The following is a 23,495-nucleotide window of genomic DNA, read 5'->3' as shown; positions in this document are numbered from 1 at the left end:
ATCTTGGATGTTATGCAACAGGCAGCCACTACAACAAACCATACCGCTACAAGTTTTTGAGTGAGAAAGCCTGGCTTCATCTGTTGTTCTGAACCAAATGGCATGTGCAAGAGCCTAAGTTTAGATTCCTAGTGAATTTTGTGTCCCAGATGCACAAACCAAATGACTTTAGATGCTTGATGAACTGGGGGTTTTGGAAAAAATTTTTGCACGTAGGTAGAATTGAGGTATCTAAGTACCATTTTAGGCTCCTGAAGTGCCTCTCTCTTGATCATGTACATAGTACCAGTTTAAAGACAGACTGTATTGGTCAAAAGTTACATCAGACCACTGAAATGGAAACAATAAATCCGACTGCAACAACATTATAAGAACAGTTATGAAGTCAGGAAATGCAAGTTTTAAGATTCCAGAATTAAAGTATTATAGCCAACATTGCACATCCTATATATTTTATGATAAATATTTAGCCCATGGCAGTATTTTACTATACAGTAAAGCATAAATTAAATAGCTAGTAGCCAGAGATGAATAGGCTGATGCTGCTTGCGTGTGAGCAGGTCCAAAAGATAGCACCTTCTTTTTTCCAGGATGATTGGATGAAAGGCAATTAAAATTAAGTCAGTCATTTCATTTTCCAACTTTGTTCTAGCTACTCAGGTTTAGCTTTACCAAAAGATGATATTTCAAAGTGCTTCCAGGGGTCTATAAGTACTTAGGTAACTTATCAAAAATAATGAAGTTTGTATCTCTGTTGTGTTGCATTATAAACATTACTTACAGAATTATCAACATTGTGTTCTAATACTATATTCCTTACTTGCCCACTGTAGAATTACTTAGCCAATCTGAAGAAGGAGTAGCCTAACTGTAGTATAAATGGATTAAGAGCTGGGGGATAATCAAAAGAAGTCCAAGTAGTGCAGCCAAGGGTAGAAAGATCTGTAACAAAGATAGCATATACACTCCAGAACTGAATCCATGATTCATGGGTCTGAACAAGAAAACCTACTGGCAATGTATAGCTTTCATCTCCATTTAGTGCCAACTTCCTCAAGATACAGCACAGCATTACTGTAAGTTGCTGTGTGAGATCACATGGCAGAGTTTGATGCTGCGGACAGCCCTAAGGATGGCTTGTATTAAGGTCATTTGCACAGATGCCTTATGAGTCTTTCATTGTGAGATGATGTACTGGTTTTTCCAGGACAGCCTCTGCCTCATTCCAAAGGCTAGCTGTTGCTTAGGGTGTCTGTATAGAAAATAGAGCCCATTTCCTGGAATAACCTGGCCTTATTTGTTGCAGAAATTGAGGCACACAGTAAATAACGCAGAGAAGGAGGGGAATGGAAAGGATGACCTAAGCAATTGAGGGCCAACCTTTAGGACTGAATTCTACCCCTCCCTCTAACACAGTTTGTATGTGATACTGGGCAAATCACTTTGACCATGTTCACAGGAGGAGATGCGTGTTCTATGTGAGGTAGTTGGGGCCAGAATTGAAAACAACACAATTGCAAATGAAATCAACAGAAATTCTGTTGTGACACGTTATAATCAGACTGCCAAATGTGACTGGAGAGGGGGAAAATCAGTTCCTAGGCATTTCAAAGTTGACAACAAAGACTGGTAGGCAGTCTATACCTTAATAGCTGTGCAACCTCACAGATGGTTATAAAGATCAAAACATTAGATCTGTCAGTATTCTGTTACTTTTAGTGGTGACTACCTAAGAAAGCTATGACACTGTAAATTCTGTATTCAAAAAAGTTGGAACAAGAATGTGATCACCTTTTAAAGGAAGGTAAAATGAAACAGGACTATCTACTCATTTGGTGAACACTCTCCTTTACACACTGAAAGAGGCAGGCATTCTGTAGAAAGAGATAACGTGTGATAATATAATTAAGGACTGTGGTAATGCAATTAATGACTGTATCAATGGAGGCTTGCAAATGACTCAATAGAGGGTGCACAGGCACATTTAATTCTGGCATTTCTTAATTTTGAGTGATTTATTTTCTACCCAAAGCTTTTTTCACTTTTGTTTTTGTTTTTGCATGTTTCATAGTTTCATAGTAGCTAGAGTCGGAAGGGACCTAGGTAGATCATCTAGTCCGACCCCCTGCCTTAGCAGGAAAGAGCACCGGGGTCAGATGACCCCGGCAAGGTGCTCATCTAACTTCCTTTTAAAAATCCCCAGGCTAGGAGCCTGCACCACTTCCCCTGGAAGCTGGTTCCAGGCCCTAGCCGCCCTGACTGTGAAGTAGCGCCTCCTAATATCTAATCTAAACTTACCCTCCGCCAGTTTGTGACCGTTATTCCTGGTCACTCCTGGCAGCGCACGGGGGAACAGGGACTCCCCCAATACCTGCTGATCCCCCCTGACCAGTTTGTAGCAGGCCACAAGGTCCCCCCTTAACCTTCTCTTGTGGAGGCTAAACAGGTTCAGGTCCCGTAGCCTCTCCTCATAAGGCCTGCCCTGCTGACCCCTGATCATACGAGTGGCCCTCCTCTGAACTCTTTCCATATTGTCCACGTCCCTCTTGAAGTGTGGCGCCCAGAACTGGACGCAGTACTCCAGCTGCGGCCTGACCAGTGCCGCATAGAGGGGGAGGATCACCTCCCTGGACCTGCTCGAGATGCATCTGTGGATGCATGACAGGGTACGATTGGCCTTCTTGACTGCCTCCCCACACTGCCGGCCCATGTTCATCGTGGAGTCAATGACGACTCCAAGATCCTTTTCCGTCTCCGTGCTGGCAAGAGGGGAGTTCCCCAACCTGTAAGTGTGGTGCCGGTTCTTCCTCCCCATGTGCAACACCTTGCACTTATCAGTGTTAAACCCCATCCTATTCTCATCCGCCCACCGTTGCAACCTGTCAAGGTCAGTTTGTAGCCTATTGCACCCTTCTAGTGCACCCACATCCCCCCACATCTTAGTGTCATCAGCAAACTTGAACAGGGTGCTTTCTACCCCCTCATCCAAGTCACTGATGAAGATGTTGAACAGTGCGGGCCCGAGGACCGAGCCCTGCGGAACCCCACTGCCCACATCCTTCCAGGTCGAGAAGAACCCATCCACTACCACCCTCTGGGTGCGGCCCTCCAACCAGTTGGCGACCCATTTGACCGTGTGGGCATCGACACCACAGTCTCCCAGCTTTTTGATGAGGACAGGGTGAGAGACAGTGTCGAAAGCCTTCCGGAAGTCCAAAAAGACTACATCCACACCAACCCCTGCGTCTAATGATTTGGTGACCTGATCGTAAAAGGCCACCAGGTTGGTCTGACAAGACCTGCCACTGATGAACCCATGTTGGTTGCCCCTGAGCATGCATTCCCCCGCAAGGCCCTCCTGGATGTGTGCCAGGATAATTTTTTCAAAGAGCTTACCCGGGATTGAGGTCAGACTAACTGGCCTGTAATTTCCCAGGTCCTCATTTTTTCCCTTTTTGAAGATAGGGACCACATTGGCCCTCTTCCAGTCCTCCGGCACCTCGCCAGAGCACCACGAGTGCTCATAGAGCCGCGCCAGGGGTCCCGCAATGACCTCAGCCAGTTCCTGTAGAACCCTAGGGTGAAGATCGTCCGGACCAGCGGACTTGAACACGTCCAGCCTCTCCAGAAGTACCCTAACTCCTCGCTAACCCTTGGCCCAGGCGTGGCTCTCTCGGGGCCCGAGGGGGGCCCAGCAGGGAGGTGGCTGAACTGGTCCCTACTTAGGAAGACAGAGGCAAAGAAATCGTTAAATATGTTAGCTTTGTCATCTGGCGTGATGACTAAGTTGCCCATCGTGTCCTGCAGGGGCCCCACATTACCCGGGACCCTCTTCTTACCCCCTATGTATTTGAAGAAGGACTTCTTATTGTCCTTAATCCGGGAAGCTAGTCCTATCTCCAACTCTGCCTTGGCCCTCCTGACTGCCCCCCTACATCCTCGGGCGACTATAACATAGTCCTTCTTGGCGATGACCCCATCTCTCCATTGGGTATATGCCTCCCTTTTAGCAAGGAGACATTCCCGGATGCTCTTCGTGAGCCATGGGGGTTTATGTGCCCTCCTGCTCCCTTTGACCCTTGTTGGGATTACCTCCCTTTGGGCATGGAGGATCGTCTCCTTAAGGAGCAACCACTCACCTTCGACATCCGATTCCCTTCCCCTCTGGGTCCTCAGCGCTTCCCCAACGATCCTCCTTAGCTTGTTGAAGTCAGCCCTCCTAAAGTCTAGGGCTGTTGCCTTGCTGCAGCCCTTTGCCACCTTACGCTGGATGGTGAATTCCAGCAAGCGATGATCGCTGTCTCCCAGGTGGCCCATCACCCGCAGCCCCCTCACCAGGTCATCACCCGTGGCCAGCACCAGGTCCAACAAGGCGTCTCCCCTGGTGGGACTGTGCACCTCCTGGGTTAGATGGAGGTCCTGCACTCTGGCTAAGAACCGACGTGAGCGATCAGACTTGGCTGACTGCTCCTCCCAGCAGATGTCTGGGAAGTTCAGGTCCCCCATGATGACCACATCCTTAGCCCTCACTGCCTCTGTGAGCTGACCTAAGAATTCCTGGTCGAGCTCTTCTCCCTGGTTGGGAGGTCTATAGTAGACTCCCACCGTTAAGTCTCTCTCCCCTGGACTGCCTTTTACTCTAACCCAGAGCACCTCAGAGTGCCCCCCCTCTACCCCCTTGCTAATTAACGAGGAAGTATATTCCTCCTTGATGTAGAGTGCTACTCGTCCACCTTTCCTTCCTATCCTGTCCTTCCTGTATAGCCTATGTGCTGACCAGAGAACCATTGCCCTAAAAAGAACATATTTGGGCAATGTAAGAAGTTTAGTGAACATTACAAAAACAAAATAGGTTTTCCCCACTGCTAAAAGGCTTTCTTGTTAAGAGTGAACTGATCTCTGTTTTAGTTTTTTCAAAAGTACATTTTACTAACAGTAAGTACATCATATTTTAACTTTTATTGGGCAAACTCAGTGCTGAAGTCTGGGTTAACAGCTAAAATTCCAAGTTCTTCTCTCCAGAAATGTATGTGCTCCAGCTGCTCTTACTTCTTTCTGTTTATATAATTCTTTTTTAACAGCATTATTGGAAATCATATCCTGTAGTGGAAATCCCTATTTTTGCTGCCTTCTCTTTTCCACTTAGGGTGGAAACAGACGTTGTCCATCTCATGTTACAAATGCTGAGCAAATAGACCAGAGGTGGTCAATTATTTTGGCTGGAGGGGCACTTTAGGAATTTGGGTGAGCTATTGCAGGCTGGGGGTGAGGGGAGGCTGAGGGCGGGGTGGTGACCCAGCCCAGGACAGTCAGGCAGGGAAGGGTGCTGACTTGGGCATATGCAGTGTTGGGGGGGGGGGGGGGCGCGGCAATTGATACTATCTGGCCCAGGCCCTTCCACCCCACACTCACCAGCAGGGACGCCAGATGGAGCAGGGTCTTCAATGACCGGCAAGGACCCCTTTGGCAGTGCCTACTCTGCTGGGTGGATCAGATGGGGCTGTGGGTGTGAGGAGAACCAGCATCTGGGAGTTGGGGCTGAACCCAGAGTCACAGCGTAGTGTGAGGGGCAGAGGTGCTACCTGCTTCCCACATGGCAGGGATGTGTGAGGTATGGATAGTGGATCTGCCCTGTGCTCTGGCTCTGCACTCTCACCGTCCGATGATCCCAGCCCCCATCTACCCCACTTCCATACCCTGCCCACCTGTGGGGATCCCAGCTGGTCTTCATGGAGACCCTGTCCACCTACTCTGTCTGGCACCCACGGTGGTGGATGCAGGGCAGATGGGCCAGGGTTGCCTGGGCAGTGGAGCCAGGTCTGGCAGCAGCCAGAAGGAGCTGTTGCTAGGGCTGCTGAGAAGTGGAGTCTAGGCACCATGCCACACTGCCCCTGCCCTACCGCATGCCCAGGAATGGTAGAACTGGCCACATGCACCATGGCCCAGGCTGCCCCCTGCACTTGGGCCAGGGCCGGATGGAGGGCTAGTTCTGGCCCACAGGCCATATTTTGCCCATCCCTTAAATAGATGCTGAAACCCATTCTTGTGCCACATGAAAGGAAAATCAGTGGCACAATAAAGGTAGTGAGAGAATCTGTTGCTTTATTTTGGCAGACTTCTGTTACCTCTGTGGTGCTTTCCCTGCTCAGCCAGACCTGTAGCCCAGGTCTGGCAGGGCAGGGTAAAGTTCTTCTCCATCCAGTCATGGCTGAGTGGGGAAGTGGGGCTTTTCCCTGGCCAGCCACTCATTTCTCTGCCAACACAAGGAAAAGGCTCTGGCTCAGTGGGGAAAACCACATTTTTCTGGGTCTGACTAGGTGGGAAAAGTGAGGAGGTCATATTGCCTCTTGTCTCACACGATCAAAAGGGGGTGGGGACAGGGAGAAGGGGTGATGTGTGTTTTGCCCAGTGAAGAGGATGATCTGTGTGCTTTGACACACTGCAGCAAAGCTGATCCATTTCATTTGGTGACATCTATTTCTAGTCTTAGATATGTTAACTCCTGTCTTCAGCTGATGCATAATAACATGCTGATTTTCAAGAAGTGCCTTTGTACTTTTTCCTCCCATTTCCCTCTCAGGTATGAAAGGAGCTCCCACAAAGCACCTAAGCTCAGTATATTTCTCCAAATTCCTCCTTAAAATTCTTCTTCTTCTTGGTACTTACAAAAGGCCTGACAATTGTTAGACCACTGATTTGCTGAGACAGCCAGCACTGTTTCCTTGCAATTCCGCATCTGCCTGTATACAGCTCGTCTCTTGCCAATATTTACTGTATAATCTCTTTGGGATAGAAACAGTGTTTTTTCTTTAGCAAAGAAGGGCCATGGCCATACCTACAGCTCCTAAGTGCTACAGTATTGTAAGTAAGGGACATTCTTAATAGTTACATTTTATATAGACAAAGTTTTATTGTCTGTTTCCAAAATTTTAAACGTCAATTCAAAGTTACCTAAAACAAAAAGTTAAAGGACACAAAACAATAACTTTGACACTAACAGGAGACTTGGAAATATCAATCATGAGCAAATTTAAACGAGTCTAAAATGGAAACAATAACATTCTTCTGAACTAAAAGACTCCATGGCATCAAATTAGATTCAGAGTAAAAAATAAATAAATAAAGTAAAAATAAATAAATCATCAAAATAATTAATTTGCAAAATGTAAGGTAAAAAACAGCAAACTTCTGGCTTACCTTTTCTATGCAAAAGAACAATACATAATTTTAACTATTTTTTAAGAATTCAATTTTAAAACCAAGACATTCTACTAGAAACACACATACAGAAAAAGGTACAAATTTCAAGAATCAAACTGAAACAGAAAATAAGAAAAACTACAGCTCTAACAAAATAGAAATCTAGTCTTCCTAATGTTAGTTATATCTCTTTACAACCATAATTCCCCCCCCCAAAAAATCAAACCACACCAATACAGATTGAAAAAAGTAACGTTATATTATTAAAGTTGCCATTTACTCATCAAAACCATACAGGGATTTAACAATTTTAGGTTGTGGAAACATCATTTAAAAGAAGTAGGTGCTTTTTGGTATCAGTTACATAAAAATATATGCCGAAACACAAATATCTTTTATTGCACAGGGCAGATATTTACAAAACCATAACCATAATGCAGGGCCACTAGCAGACAGGTCCAGGAAATTGCTAGATAATCAGATTTCTTTGATTAAAGAACAAAACAGGAATGTAGTGTACCTTTACAGAAATATAACTGGGAAAAGAAAATGAAACAAGTAATTTCTGCAGATGATTGCAAAGATATAGTACAAACCACTGTGAAAAGCTTAAGTCTTCACACCAAAAAAAATACAGACCTGATCATGCTGTCCATAAAAAGGTAAATTTCAGATGTATAAGTAATGCTTTGCAGAAAGGGAATGCCTCTACATGTCACTGGTTTTTCACATTTTATCATTCTGGGATGGCAAAGAGACACTGACCTCAATTACTTTTTTCAGAGAATAAGTTTTCAGTCAATGAAAAGTTCTGTAAATTTAGTTACTTTTGTACTTTTCCCATATTTGTCTTGGATATATTTATTTTAATACAAAGGATAATGTAAATTGCTCAGAAAAACTACCTAATATGAGCTTTATATACAAGCTTTCAGAGATAAACACGGGATTTAACAATTTTAGGTTGTGGAGACAGAACACCATTCTATAATGTTTAAGAAGAAGCAAGTTATACCTTCAACTTGTTATGAAGAACATTAAAACAACTGGAACAGTCATCAACCTACTAACTTGCAATTCTTATAGAATTTAGACTGATAAGTTGGAGAAAAAAAAAAATACATCACTACCTTGTCTTCCCTCATCATTGGTAAACAAACCAGCATCACTGCTGCTCAGGCTACTGGATTCACTGTAATAAGGAAAAAAAAGAAAGAAAAACAGATCAAAAGAACAATTGCTCTCTCAGTCGTAAAATTTTGAAGTGACAAGGCTATGCTCAGACAGAACTTAAGCTCAACAAAAGATCTGATAGAAAATAAGATGATTTTTTTTTAAATCAAACTGCAAATATCCTAGTTCCATTAACTACAGAGCATATTATTTTTGGTACATAAAACCACAGGAATCTAATGGGACCCTGACAGTAAGCCAGATGCGACTGCAACGAGGTGCTGACACAATTGATGCATTTTATTATCTGCTTCCATCAAATGCTCACTGCTCCTTTCTTATGCTGTGCAATTCAGCTTGATCCTAGAACACCACTGCTCAATAAAATGGGAAAAATCTCAATCAAAAGCAGTCTAAGCCTTTCTTCAGCACATGAAATACAAGTGTGTGGAGATGGAATTACTTTTCTTAACAACATTTGCAAATACTCTGGAAAATGCATTGCTTAAGGATTCACTACAACTACATTACTCGGAGAGAAAGAAAAAAGTTTACAACAATGAAATCTATTAAATCAAAGGAAAGGTCACCCTGGGAAAAATGAATATGATCATGACAGCAAAAGAAAATGCAAGTTACGATTTACTTTTCTGTAACTTCTGACATGGCCTTATAAACAAGAACGCGTTTATATAGTTATTCACAATATATAAACACTTCTATATATAAATTTGAAGCCAGGGAGGAAGAGAGGAATTGTTTTCTTTTTGTTGAACCCAATGTAAATCACACTATTTGGTAAAATTAAAAGTCTTAAAAATTGTCTCCTATATTTAAAATACAGCAAAGATCAAGTGTGTGTACACACACACATACCTCTCATTTGACAAAGATGTTTTGTCTCATTATTTTATATTATATACATAGTACAATATTTTATACTTAAAAATATTATACTTCTAAGGCACCAATTCTTGCGATAATATATCCTTTAGTTTACCACCAATGAAATAGGGGGAAACTTTTTAAAATTACAACAGCTCACAAACTGATTCAGGGAAATGGTATGTATGTCAGGTTTATTTTTAATGTAGTACATACATTATACAAATGGAAGTTAAATAACTATTTTTTCCTATTTCAGGAGGCACCCCTCACATAAAAAAAAAAACATTAGTTCACATATTTCAAATGATATAAATTCAGTGTTGAATTTCCGTACGTTTATTCATATGGTCAATTTGGATCTTGTTTCTTTCCAACTTAGGTGCTTTAACTATTTTTCAGGTCTAAAACGAATTATGTTACTTAGAAAATTAAGGAAGAGACAAGGCGTTGTTTTTTCCCCCTAATCCCAGTCTCATAAAAATAAACTTGAAATTGTTTATTTGTCCTGGGCAGTAAACATTTAAGGGCTTGTCTATTTATTTATTTATTTATTCAGTCATTCAGTTTATATGCCACCCTTCCCAAGCTCATGGTAATCTGCATCTTCCTTTGGAGGTGTTCTAACAGTTTAAAATTGGGACATGTGTGGAAGTGATACAGCGGTTTGCTGAGGCACCTGTCCCATTCTTAAAAGTATAGGCAGAGCTGTACAAGAAGAGAAGTTTTCTGTTGTACCTTCTGCTTGAACATATTCTTATTTTACACACTTACACTCCATCGTTTATCTGCAAGACAATTATAAGGCCCTGTCTACACATTACAGGTATCATGCAATTAACTGGTTAATTGCACAATTATCTGGAAACTGGCTACACATGCAAAGTACTTATCACACCATAAAAAGCTCCAACCAGCTATAAAGTTAGACCTCAAAAATGTGTAATACCTTTATAGCTGGTTGCTACTGAGCTTTAATTTGAATTTGTAGCAAGGTCTTCCCAGTGGCAGCCCTGTCTCCCCAGCCAAGGCTGGGAATCTTGCAACTAGGGGAACTCTCAGCTCCAGCAGTTGCAGATGCTGGGTCCTGGCAATGTACCTCCCATGCCAGGACCCAAGGGGAGGCTATGATCTCTTAGCCCCAGGACTGAGAGTTTATAGCTGACACAATCTTCCAGCACCAGGGCAGGAAGATCACAGCTGCCATGATCTCCCAGCCTTAGGGATGGGTAAAACACCCAGGGTTGGAAGACTGCAGCTGCAGTGATATCCCAGCCTGCAGGGCTTCACTCACCCCTGGGAATGGGAGATTGTGGCAGCTGCACAGGGGCTCATGGGAGCTGCAAGGGCTTCCAGCTGCAGGAGCTTGCTTTTTGCTGGGCCAGGGGGAGCCCACCATTGGGCTCCCCTGCACCAGCAATAAAGTGTGATGGGATTTAATGTGCAATCCCACAATGCCACCTCCTGCCATGCATGTGGCACAGCAGGAGGTGTGACTGTGTGGATCGTGCATTAGATCCCATTGAGCTTTTACCTGTACATTGAGAAGGAACCTAAGGGACTTAAGTTCTTAACCTGGATATCTAACCCAAATACAAAGATGACAACAAACCTCATGAGCTACATGAGTAAAGTGATCTTTAAAGCAGAAGGTCAGAGCTTGAATATTAGAATACTATACACCTATGCCCATCCTAGTATCCCATTTTTACGTTTAACATTCTGATGTAGATAGGTGCGCGAACCTCAGAATTGTACAGATCCTACAACTTCATAGCTGTTTGGCTGAAACTTCATATCTCTAAGGGCATTTCCTTTTTTCTTTCCATTTTTATGGGGGGGGGGTTAGGTGTAGGAAATCCCTTCAGCCATCTGCATTTTGAGAAAACAGAGATGACAACCACACATTCCTCTCCTCACCACATAATTCCCCAGTTTATGAATATTTTACTCTCTTCTCCTCATCGATGTGTACCTTCTTGATCTGTTCAAAGAGAAGCATATAAACATTTGAAAGTTTCTTGAAAGTACATCCAATGGCCATTTTTTAATGCTAATGTTATGCAGCCAAGCCTCTTTCATGGTCCCAAAAACACTATTTCTGTTGGGTACATGGTTCTCCAGATGCAGGACTCTGATAATTGTAAGTGTGGAAGATAAGCATCCAAATGAATCTATGCACAGGAAGATCCTTCAGAAACTATGTCTTGAGGATTGGAACAAGTGAAAATTAATAAGGTGATTGGCATGGTAAGTTTTAATTCTATTATTTTAACGTGACTATCCATCTTTGCTGCATACTCATTTTTTTTTTTTTTTTAATAAAAGCTAGCTTGTCATCACAAAAAAAGTTGCATGCTAGCCATGCTTTTTTATTTACTTTGTGTCATAAAGAAAGTTGGAGTTTATCCAGGAGTACAAGGCTTTTCTATGAATGCTAGATGTGAACCTTGGAAGATTACGGTCTTTGAAATTAAAATGAAATTACAGCATCACAAAACTCTACAAGTAAGCAATTAAGAAAGGAAGAGATTTCCATTGAACTAGTTTAACGATCACACAAATGCCTAATTAAACACATAGAGAAAGGAAGTCAGTGGCTAAGATTTGGCATCCCTTACTTCCTTCAGTTAATGTGCAAAAGCTTACAATTCACATTCTCACTTCCCAAAATTATCTCCAACAAAAACAACCAGGAGGGGAAAAAAAGTGGGGGAGAGGGGGAAGGAGGACCTTAGTATTCCTGATATTGCTACAGAATAAAGCAAGCAGGCAAAATGCTTGGCAAGATATTTCCTGCACCGTAAAGCCTTCATTGCTGTAATATACATCAATGAAGCAAAGTATGACACATGTATTTTGTTATTATTTATTTTTAGTGATCCTTTAAAAGTCAACCTTACAGACAACTATTATGAGGCAACAAACAAAGCTGACTCCCTAAACCCTAATCATCAGTGAGCAGCCTCAATGGAATCATTTAAACACTGACATTTTAAAAGCTAGAGGGTTCTTTCTTCTACCACTGCCCCATTGCTGAAGTATTAAAGGCTTACAGTTAAAAGTCTAGAGATCATTAGTTATATTTCCTTTATTTTCTGACTTAACATTTTAACTGTGCAGTTTCAGTAATGCAGCAAAAATATTACATTAAAAAATACTTTAAACCTTACCCAGGCCTATCTGATTATAGCTTAAAAAGCTGAGGTATTTTACTCCTTTTTTAGGTTTACGTATTTGGATTGATTAAAAAAAAAATCTTTGCTGCTGAGAGTTTAGGTTAGAATTTATAAAGAGACTTTTCAAAGCACTGTGTAGATACAAACATACAGGTACTCATTTTCATTTACCCTGTGCATTTTTATTCTGCGTTTCATTTCCCTAAATGAATCTAACCCAAGGTGTTTTAAGTAATTCACTATTTTACATCTCATAGACTTTTAGGGTAATATTTTTATCTGCTATTACAGGCTAGTAGCAGAAACTTACTACTACTTGTTCCTCCAGTGGGATAAGGTGGTGGAGCCAAGCAGTGATAATACTTTTGAGGAATATTATATTTTGCTAGAAGCTAGGACTTTTAATTAAACCAAGTGGAAGGAGTGGAGAGAAGGGGTTGGAGGGTGGGAAAAGGGAGGGCAAGGGAAAGATACCTGCTAGCAGCTGAGGTCTTTTTAAGTCAAAGTTTTGCTGAAGGTTTAGGAAAACAGTGCCAGGGCACAGGGCTTCTAGTCTATGCCACAACACCAAATTCAATTAAATTGAAAGTGTGAGGTAAAAGCTGTTAGGTGATACATCTTAACACCTTTGATAAATGTCGCGGTTTTGCAGCGACATTTTAAAAAATGCATTTTCCCTACACCCACACTCTGATTCCTGCCGTTTGAAACACAACCCAGAAGAAAACAGCAGAATGAAGTAGGGTGGGGGGGCAGTGATATGCTCGTGTCCTGCCCTTGCCCCTCACTCCCAAGCCACAGCCCTATTGCTGCCCCTGTATCCTGCCCCCCAGACCATGCTGGTGCCCCAACCTGCAGCACCCCTGTCCCTACTGACACGCCTCACTCTCAACCCACAGTCCCCTTCCCCCCACCCCCTTTCACCATCTCCCTGCCCTGCTGCAGCCCTAGTGCCATGCGCACACATACACACACATGCACACACACTCTCTCTTACCTGCCTGCCATGCCTCTAATCACTCTCCCTCGCTGCCCAGACATTTGCTGATATTTAAAAAAAAAAAACAACCCTCGGATAGAGATGGGAGGACTCAAAAACAGGACATATCTGGGAAAACCTGAATGTATGGTAACCCTATCCTTGTAGTATTTGTACCTTTGCATGGTACATTTTAAGGCATTTTAAAATGACAGTTAAAATTCAAGACCATAACAGTTTACAAGCAAACAGGACAGACATAGTGAACCCTGAATGAATTTCAATCACAAAGGGCCCAGTAAGGACTGCTTTTGGTCCAATGCAATTTTAAAGATAATAGGGGGGAGGGAAAATTCTTTTCTATAAATATGTGACTTGGGATTCATATGGCAATTTAAACTGTCAACAGTTCTTAGGAAGCAGACCACAAAAGTATATAGTACTTTTTTTTCCTTCACAATTATTCAATAACTGGAGTTAGTCATTTAACAATACTTCGGTTATTGAATAAATAAGTTATCATCTTCCCCTTGGCAAGCATCTATGTATGTATGTGATATCTGCATTTAAACTGAGTGCCTAATAAGCACAAAAAAAATCAACGCACTTCAAAAGATAAGACAGCTACTACCAAGTGGGAATGTTGTTGCTGTCAAGCCATGAGACTGGCCAGAACTTATGTTTTAATAGGAGTTTCCCTGCTGATATTTATGCATTCAAAATCTTATGCACATGATCGGGCTCATCAGACCCTGCAGGTAACATCACTTGTATGTTGTGGAAAAATGACTTACACCTTTCTCTGTTGTCAAAATAGTACTTTGGAAACAATTACCATTGTGGCATGCCTGCTGTCTGGAATGGATGGATGAGGCACACTGCCAGAGGGTCATCATTCCCCCATTTTTCTAATGGCAAGCTCAGGTGTTTCTGAACTGTAAATTGGTTTTTGCATTTCGTAAATGATGTGTACTCTCAGCAACCTGCAGACTTTTTATGCCCATGACACACAGGCACAGACTGTGTAACTGGTGCATCTAAACACTGATAACCTTCTGATGTATAGCAAAACCAACCATACTACCAGTACCTAGAAGTTAGAAAATCTGAGCTAATCAATTACCTTGCATGAAACTGACTGAAAACTGTCACTAGTTGACATACCTAGGATAAAAACAATGATCAACTCAATTTCCTTAATTCTGAAGTGATTTGTAGGGATTTTCCCTTGAAGTAAGTATTTGTTTTGTTGCTATCCTGTCACTTATCAGGCTTCCCCTTGCATGGTATTTCAACCAAGCAATGTGACACTGTACAACATCTGAAGTAGTATTACTGAGTAAGGAAAGACTCCTAGAATTTACTGATTAAAAAAATGATTGTTATAGATTGTATTTTAAAACATCTGGAATAAAGGAATCAAAGCTTGCCAATACCTTCACTGTGAAGAAAAATAAAACAAAAAACTTTCATTTGGTACAAAAGAAAGATAACACACAACCTGTCACTCATGTTCTCATCTGAGCCCTTTTGCTCTTCATACTCCATTTTTTCTTTATTTGCCTGGTTCACTTCTTCATTTTCTATGACTACTCCTTCATCCAAGATTTCTGGTCCTTGTCTAGTTGCAGCTATTTTTCTTTTTTTCACTTTGCTCTTGGCAAACTCTTGATGTTGGTAAAATCTGTTGTCACTGTCCATTTCTTGATCCCTGATGTTATCCTGCTGCTGGGTCAATGTCAGCGTACTTGCAACTTCTGGTGGTGGATCTATTGCCATGCGTTTCACTTTTCTTCTCCTACGCAAGGTTCTGTTTCCTAAACTGTCCATAGCCAGATCCGATTCATGCCATAGAGGTCTTTTGCCTCTAACATTATTTAAGTTTGAAGAAGGCCTCCGTTTAGCAACCAACAGCTGGTCATCAGAGTCACTGTGGTCTTTCTTATTAGCATGATTCTCTCTGTAGTCTTTACTCAGTTCTTCTGGACTGGAATCAGAACCTTCACTTAAACAGTGACCAGTCTCCCAAGGATGATGGGTGGTAAATGAACGTCTTTTCCGACCCCTCCTTTTTCTTGCCTGACGTTTTAGAAGACAAGACACACTACGAGAATGATCTCCAGTATCAGCAAAACCTCCTCTGGCTTGTTCTGAACTTTCCTCCAGTGCTGAGACCAGATCGTGAACTAGCTCCTCCATAGTCTTACTGAAATGCCTACATTTGCAGAGGGAAAGAATACAATAAATAAATGATTACTGCTTTTGAACAGTGAAAAAGTGGTATGTATCAAATTCAATAACCCATTTTATAGGTCAATACTAGAGTCACTGAAAGCTAGTTTTAATGCCAGGTTTTATAAAGCAATTGAAAGATAAAAAACAGCTAATTTTATATATTTTTTGCCAGGTGTATTAGGTCTCTCCCCCCTCTCTCTCTCACCCAATTTCCATCTCAATGACAACAGAAATTTATATTTTCATGGTCCTACTAATATTGTTTAAAAGTAAAATTACTGCCTCATTATCAGGGGTTTAGTCTGCTGGTGTGAAAACAGGTTATAACTTGTCAATATAACTGTAGCCAAGTGAACATACTCTAAATATACAGAGTAGAAACTGAACAGTGTATATTATGGAGCAGTTTAGAAGTTGCCATTAGGGTAAAAATTGTCAAAATATAATTGTCTGTTGATACTACCTAAATGTCAACATGATACACTAAGTCCCACTCTAGACATTACAGGGATCACAAAATTAACTGGTTAACTGAGCAATTACTTGGAGATGAGCTACACATGCAAAGTACTTATCAGGCCATAAAAAGCTGTAACCAACTATAAAGTTAGACCTCGAAAATGTGTCCTAACTTTACAGTTGGTTGCTACTGAGGTTTAATTTGCACCTGTAGCAGGGTCCTGTGGCTGGGAGCCCCATTAGCTCATGGGGCTTCCAGACAAAAGGGTGTGCCTTGTCCAGCCTGGGCCATGAGCCCTGCAACCGCTTGGGACTCTCAGTTCCAGTGGTTGCCAAATCCGGGCCCCAGCAGCACGGGGACTCACAACCCCCCAGCTGAGGATGCTGGGGGCTGGGATCTAACTGGATTTCAGCAGTTGGGAGGCACAGCTATCCCATGGGCAACTGGTACCTCCTGAGTCAGGGGAAGCATGTGCCTCCCCCGACCGGCCAGGCAGCACAAGCAGGGCACCTGGAAGTGCCAGCAGCGCTTTTCCTGGTGCCCCCACTCCCCAGATGGCACTCACGGGGGGGGGAGGGCACTGGCGCTCCTGCCTACCCCCTCCCCCCACCTCTCACCTAAGCAGGGAGTGCTAGCTGCAAGGGGGTGCTCCAGCGCTCTCAGGGGGTGCACATGCACACCTGTGCACCCCCTATACATCATCACTGAACTACCCTGAGGGCACATGAGAGCCCTGACCCTGTAGCTGCTGCAGTCTCCTAGGCTTGGGGGTGCATGAAGCAGGCTCGTCCACCATGGTCAACCAGGCCCAGGGCTTTCGCACACTCCTGAGCCTGCAAAATCATGGCAGCCACAATCCTGAAGGCCCGGGGGTGCATGGAGCATACCAGCTGCTAGAAGCTCCTGAGGGGGGTTCCAGATGTGAGAGCTTGCTTCTTGGTGGTTTAAGGGAAGCCTGGAATTGAGCTCCCCTCTGCACCAGCAATAAGGTGAGATGGGATCTAATGCATGGCCCCACAATCATGCCTCTTGCTGTGCACATGTGGCATGGAGGAGGTATGATTGTGTGGTTGTGCATTAGAGCCCATTGCGCCTTTACTTTATGTGTAGAGGGGGCCTAATTCTTAGAGGGTGTGTGTGTAGGTGGGGGGGGTAAGCCCAAGGAACAGAAGATTTCAGAATAAACCAGTACTGTATATTCCTTACAGAAATAATGCCTCAGCTCCATTTTGGCATTTAGGGAGCATCAAGAGATAATCATTCTATGACAACCTTGTTGTTATATTTTTTTAAAGAAATATATATTAAAAAAATAGTGACCAGTTCTGTCTTACTAAATTTTGTCTCTTTATATATTTTAAAATACTGAGATAATAGAATGAGATTTAGTTGACAGAGACCACTCTCCAAATTCTATAAGATTCAAGGCAAAGTTGTCTACTAGGATCTGACCAGAAAAGAAATCAGGATATCTAAAACAGAGACGCACTGTGTAGTCAGGAAGCAAGAATTTTACTATAGCCTAAAGCTACCTTTCACTACCGTCTAGCATATTTGTCACCCAGTATATTTAAATAAGTTCATCCGTATGCATTGCAAACTTAATTAAGAAAAAAAAACTATATACAAACACCAATTCCTGAACACCTGGGAGAAGCTATCAAAAACTAACCAGATTTTCACACCAAAATATTGTCAGCATCTTTTTTCATGTGCTAACAGGAGGAGTTGCTGCTCATTATTACATTATGCCTGTTAACATGCAGTGAAAATATGGTCAGTAACTTAACAAGTCAGATGTCCAAAAGAGGTTCACAAGGTGGTCAAGGGCCCCAAGGCCTGCCGCACCAAGGCCGCTGCCCCGCCGGAGCTTAGCAACAGGTTCGCACCTCTTGCAGCCCCAGCAGATCCCACGCAGTTGCCAGCTCCTGCAGGCAACCCAGGCTCGACCGCAGCTACTGGCCCCGCTCTCCCCAAGACAAAGTGTAAGGTGTTTGTTGTGGGAGACTCCATCCTGCGGGGCACTGAAGGGGCAATCTGCCGCCCTGACCCATTAGACCGGGAAGTCTGCTGCTTTCCGGGGGCCCGCATCCGAGACATTGCGGAGAGGATCCCGCAGCTCTTCCGGCCCACAGACCACTACCCCGTGCTCCTTATTCATGTGGGCACCAATGACACGGCTCGGAGCACCCCCAGCCAGGTCATGAGGCGCTACAGGGAGTTGGGAGTGGGGCTTAGGGGTCTGGGAGCTCAGGTGGTGTTTTTGTCGATCCTCCCAGTCTCAGGCTATGGGCTGAGGAGGGAGAGGAGGATCCATGCGGTGAACCAAAGACTGCGGCGCTGGTGTTATTGGGAAGGCTTTGGCTTCCATGAACACAGCCCGCTCTTTGGAGGGAGAGGCAGTGAGCTGCTGGGAAGAGATGGGCTCCACCTCTCCCCTCTGCGGAGGAGGCTCTTCTCAGCCAGGCTGGCTGACCTGCTCCACCGGGCTTTAAACTAAGCCCGCTGGGGGAGGGGCGGACTACTGCCCCTGCTGGCCCGCTGAACGGCCCTTGCAAAGCCAGCGGACCAAGGCACTTAAGGGGGCACTTAAGGGAGCTCACCCCTGCCCCAGCCCTGGCACAATCTGTGGGCAAGGCAAGAGCCCCCAAGGGCACACTTGCCTGCCTGTACGCTAATGCCAGGAGCCTGGGCAACAAGCAGGACGAGCTCGTCCTCCTGCTCAGTGCAAAGAATTATGACGTCATTGGGATAACGGAAACCTGGTGGGACTCCACCCATGACTGGACCACGGGTATAGAGGGCTATACCCTATACAGGAGGGATCGTGTTGACAAAAGGGGCGGGGGTGTAGCTCTCTATGTGAAGGAAAGCTACATGTCCCTGCAAGCTGATGTTGGCGACCGGCATGGACAGCTAGAGACCCTCCGGGTAAAAATTCGTGGGGAATTCGGCACAGGGGACATAACGGTGGGAGTCTATTAACAGACCTCCCACTCAAAGTCCCGAGCTTGACCAGGAGTTCGCCTGGGAACTGACTGAGGCCGCTTGCTCCAGGACCTTGGTTGTCATGGGTGACTTCAATTACCCGGACATCTCGTGGGAAGATCACTCAGCTAAATCTGAGCGGGCGCAAAGCTTTCTCTCGTGCGTGGATGACCTCTACCTGACCCAAGAAGTCTATGGGCCAACGAGAGGCAAAGCGCTGCTTGACCTGGTAAGCGCTGCTTGACCTAATCAGCGACCTAGAGATTGATGGGAAGTTGGGTGACAGCGACCACGAGCTGATCACCTTCACCATCCGCCATAAAGCTGGCAAGTCAGTCAGCAACACAGAAGTCCTTGACTTCAGAAAAGCCAACTTTGACAAGCTCAAGAGGCTAGTCGGTCAGGCCCTCAGGGACCATGACCCCAGGGAGATGGGAGTTCAAGAAGAGTGGTTGCTTCTCAAGGAAGCGATCCTCAGTGCACAAGCTAAATCTATTCCAACACGGAGGAAAGGCAGCAAGAAGGCACAGCAGCCCCTCTGGCTCTCCAGAGACCTAGCAGACCTACTGTGGCTAAAAAAGAAAGCCTACAAAGGATGGAGGATGGGATTCACCTCCAAGGGGGATTACTCCGCGCTGGTCCAGTCCTGCAGGGACCAAACCAGGAAAGCCAAGGCTGCAACTGAACTCCAACTAGCTTCAGGCATCAAGGACAACAAAAAGTCCTTTTTCAGATATGTGAGGAGCCGGAGGAAAAGCAAGGGCAATGTTGGACTCCCGCTAAACCAGATGGGGCAATTGACAACTGACGCCCAGGAAAAAGCCAACCTATTAAATAGGTACTTTGCGTCAGTCTTTTAACAGTCACACGGGATGCCCATGCCTGCTATGGGACAGGGAAATCTGGGTGAGGGGAATCCCCTACCCTCCATCAATGCTGACCTCGTGAAGGAACAACTTGAGAAGCTGGATACCTTCAAGTCAGCTGGCCCTGACAACCTGCACCCCAGGGTACTCAAGGAGCTGGCGAGCGTCATAGCCCAGCCGCTGGCACGGATCTTTGAAAACTCCTGGCGCTTTGGTGTAGTGCCCGAAGACTGGAAGAAGGCCAATGTGGTGCCAATCTTCAAGAAAGGGAGGAGAGTGGATCCAGCTAACTACAGGCCCATTAGCCTGACTTCTATCCTGGGGAAGATCTTAGAAAAGTTTATTAAGGAGGCCATCCTTGATGGACTGGCCCAGGCTAACATTCTAAGGGACAGCCAGCACGGGTTTGTTGTAGTTAGGTCTTGTTTGACCAATCTCATTTCCTTCTATGACCAGGTGACCTATCACCTGGACAAGGGAGAAGAGATTGATGTCATGTATCTTGACTTCAAAAAAGCTTTTGATCTGGTATCCCATGATCACCTCTTGGCCAAACTGCCCAGTTGTGGCCTTGGCTCCACCACTATCCGCTGGCTGGGAAATTGGCTTCGTGGTCGGACCCAGAGGGTTGTGATTGATGGCAGTCACTCATCATGGTGCCCTGTGACCAGTGGGGTCCCTCAAGGCTCTGTCCTGGGACCCATACTGTTCAACATCTTCATTAGTGATGTGGACATTGGAGTTAGGAGTGGACTGGCCAAATTCGCCGAGGACACCAAACTTTGGGGCAAAGCATCCACGCCAGAAGATAGGCGGGTGATCCAGGCTGACCTGGACAAGCTCAGCAAATGGGCAGATGAGAACCTCATGGTGTTTAACACCGAAAAATGCAAGGTTCTCCACCTTGAGAGGAAAAACCTGCAGCACCCTTATAGGCTCGGCAGTGCTACGTTGATTAGCACTACAGAAGAAAAAGACTTGGGGGTCATCATTGACCACAAGATGAACATGAGCCTGCAATGCGATGCTGTAGCTAGTAAAGCGACCAAAATGCTGGCGTGCATCCATAGATGCTTCTCGAGCAAATCCCGGGACGTCATTCTCCCCTTGTACTTGGCCTTGGTGAGGCCGCAGCTGGAGTACTGCCTCCAGTTTTGGGCCCCACAACTCAAAAAGAATGTGGAGAAGCTTGAGAGAGTCCAGAGGAGAGCCACGTGCATGATCAGAGGTCAGGAAAACAGATCTTACGATGACAGGCTGAGAGCCATGGGACTCTTTAGCCTGGAAAAGCGTAGGCTCAGGGGTGATCTGATGGCCACCTATAAGTTTATCAGGGGTGACCACCAGGATCTGGGGGAACGTCTGTTCACCAGAGCGCCCCAAGGGATGACAAGGTCGAACGGTCACAAACTCCTGCAAGACCGTTTCAGGCTGGACATAAGGAAGAATTTCTTTACTGTCCGAGCCCCCACGGTCTGGAACAGTCTGCCAGCGGAGGTGGTTCAAGCACCTACATTGAACACCTTCAAGAGTAAATTGGATGCTTATCTTGCTGGGATCCTATGACCCCAGCTGACTTCCTGCCCTTTGGGCAGGGGGCTGGACTCAATGATCTCCCGAGGTCCCTTCCAGCCCTAATGTCTATGAAATCTATGAAATCTAAAAGTGTTCAGCATACCAACATTTTTGGCCCTTTGTACACTAAGAAGGGAGAGGGGAAAGGGGCAAAAGGTTTCTGCTTGTTTAGTTAGTTTAATATTACCAGAAAAAACTCTTTAATAGCCCTTAAGTTAAGATATAGCTTAATATTTTTTTTCAGGCTCACATGATAGAAAAGGTATTAAACCATGTCTACAGAGGATAAAGAGGACTTGCATCTCAGTCTTAGACTACAACTTTATTTTTAATCAGCATGTCGCTAGTTGTAGATGAAGTTCAGCACTTAGAAAAAAAATATTGATGCTCTGTTGCTGGCACAGTGTTCTATACTGAATTTAAAAAACAAACAAACTACTTATCAAGAACAAAGTACCTTAAGGAGCTCTTTGATCTTCATCTCATTCTGTCTCACCGCACCAAGCAATTTTGTTTTTTCTTTATTTGGGACTTGTCTATATGGGAAAGCTGCCTGACAGAAATAGCAGCTATGGTAGGTGTCATGAACCTATGTTCTGGGGGATTCGTGGGATGTCACATGTGATTTCTTGCAGGTGTTTTACTGATATGGCATGTGTAGTCTCTACCAATAGATCGCACCAAGCTGTATTTAGCTTTATTGTTCCATGCTTATATGCACTGTGCTAATTTGCTATAAAATGTGTTATAATAGGACCAGGATTGCACAATACGATAATAACTTTCACGTGACAAACAATGAATTTCTTTGGCACCTGGGAGAGGCTCAGAGCCTAAATGGCTGGAAAGCAGTAATCTGTAAAAATTTACATCTGACAGGAGTATGTTTACTCACAAACAGGCCCTTCCAGACAATGACAAACTTACATATTAAAAGGAGAAACCCTACCATTGAAACAGGAAGGCTATTTGCTCACTGTATGGAAACAGAGACAGTATCTTCGGGAAAATGGATTAGAAATCTCCATGCCTGAATGGATGCAAATATTCTCCTGGTTTTAAGTAGATTAGGAAGGATTTTTAGCCTGGTAAGCATGCACCTTTGGGGGAAAGAAGGGTGTAAGAAAATATATGCAGTGTGGGCTCCCTGAGAATCCAATGGGGGATGCATGTAAATGATCAGATAAGAAATCATACTTAAGCTTTACCCTGAGTAAGGTTTTGTTTCTAGTTTTCCTAGGTATATAGGGAAACACTGTAGAGGTGCTGGGTAAAAAAGGTTATTGGTCTAGTGTCCCCTCTACTTATTCTTCGTCTCTCTCTACACATGGTTACAGATTTCTTATGCTTGTTCTTGCTTTTTTATATAAAAGTTTTTTTAAAACTCACTTATTGTCAATGATAATTGATAATGAAAACAGGCAAGCCTCTTTTTGGAGCACATGACTGGATAAGGGTGCGATTCTTATAGATGGCGAAGTCCCCTCTGCTAGGTGAGGCAGGTAAAACTAAAGTGCCAGAGGTGAGGAAGGTGACCTTTGGAGCATCTCAGTCATCTCAACAGGCAAGAAGCAGACAGCACAGAAGGGGCTGGGACAGAAGGGCAACCCCAAAGGTGTGAGAACACTCCACAAATGCACACATGACTCCATCCAGGTTCAGGGAGTAGGATACAGAATGCTGTTGTGCCAGCACAGCTCCTAAGGGAGCCACATCAACTTAGTACAAAATACAGTGTCCACACAGATATGCCAACACAGCTCCAGCAGTATAGTTATACTACCACTAATTCTGCTGGTCAGTTTCCCTCATGGTACCTAATATCATCTGATGGTCAAGGGACATCTACATAGAACAGGGGCAGGCAATTATTTTGGCTAGAGTGCCACTTACCAGATTTTGGTGAGCTGTCGAAGGTTGCAAAGGTAGCCCAGCCCCTTGACAGGTGTCCTATC

General features: G+C 44.2%; 1 protein-coding gene across 2 annotated transcripts in view; it reads right to left on the bottom strand.

Annotated features, from left to right (window-relative positions):
* The window catches only part of GPATCH2 (G-patch domain containing 2), a 257,162-nt gene that overhangs the window by 214,156 nt on the left and 19,511 nt on the right, over positions 1-23,495 (bottom strand). For both annotated transcript variants that reach the window (XM_090048842.1, XM_090048834.1), the window contains 2 exons: positions 14,918-15,631; positions 8,331-8,392 (listed from right to left, as the gene is read on the bottom strand). In XM_090048842.1, the coding sequence (XP_089904968.1) occupies positions 8,331-8,392; positions 14,918-15,631 (776 nt within the window). The remainder of the gene's footprint in view (positions 1-8,330; positions 8,393-14,917; positions 15,632-23,495) is intronic.

Source organism: Crocodylus siamensis, chromosome 1, assembly GCF_052110815.1.
Source record: "Crocodylus siamensis isolate JL-2025a chromosome 1, ASM5211081v1, whole genome shotgun sequence".
NCBI lineage: Eukaryota > Metazoa > Chordata > Crocodylia > Crocodylidae > Crocodylus > Crocodylus siamensis.
The sequence above is the reverse complement of the archived record's forward strand: the minus strand, read 5'-3'. Positions and strand labels throughout refer to the sequence as shown.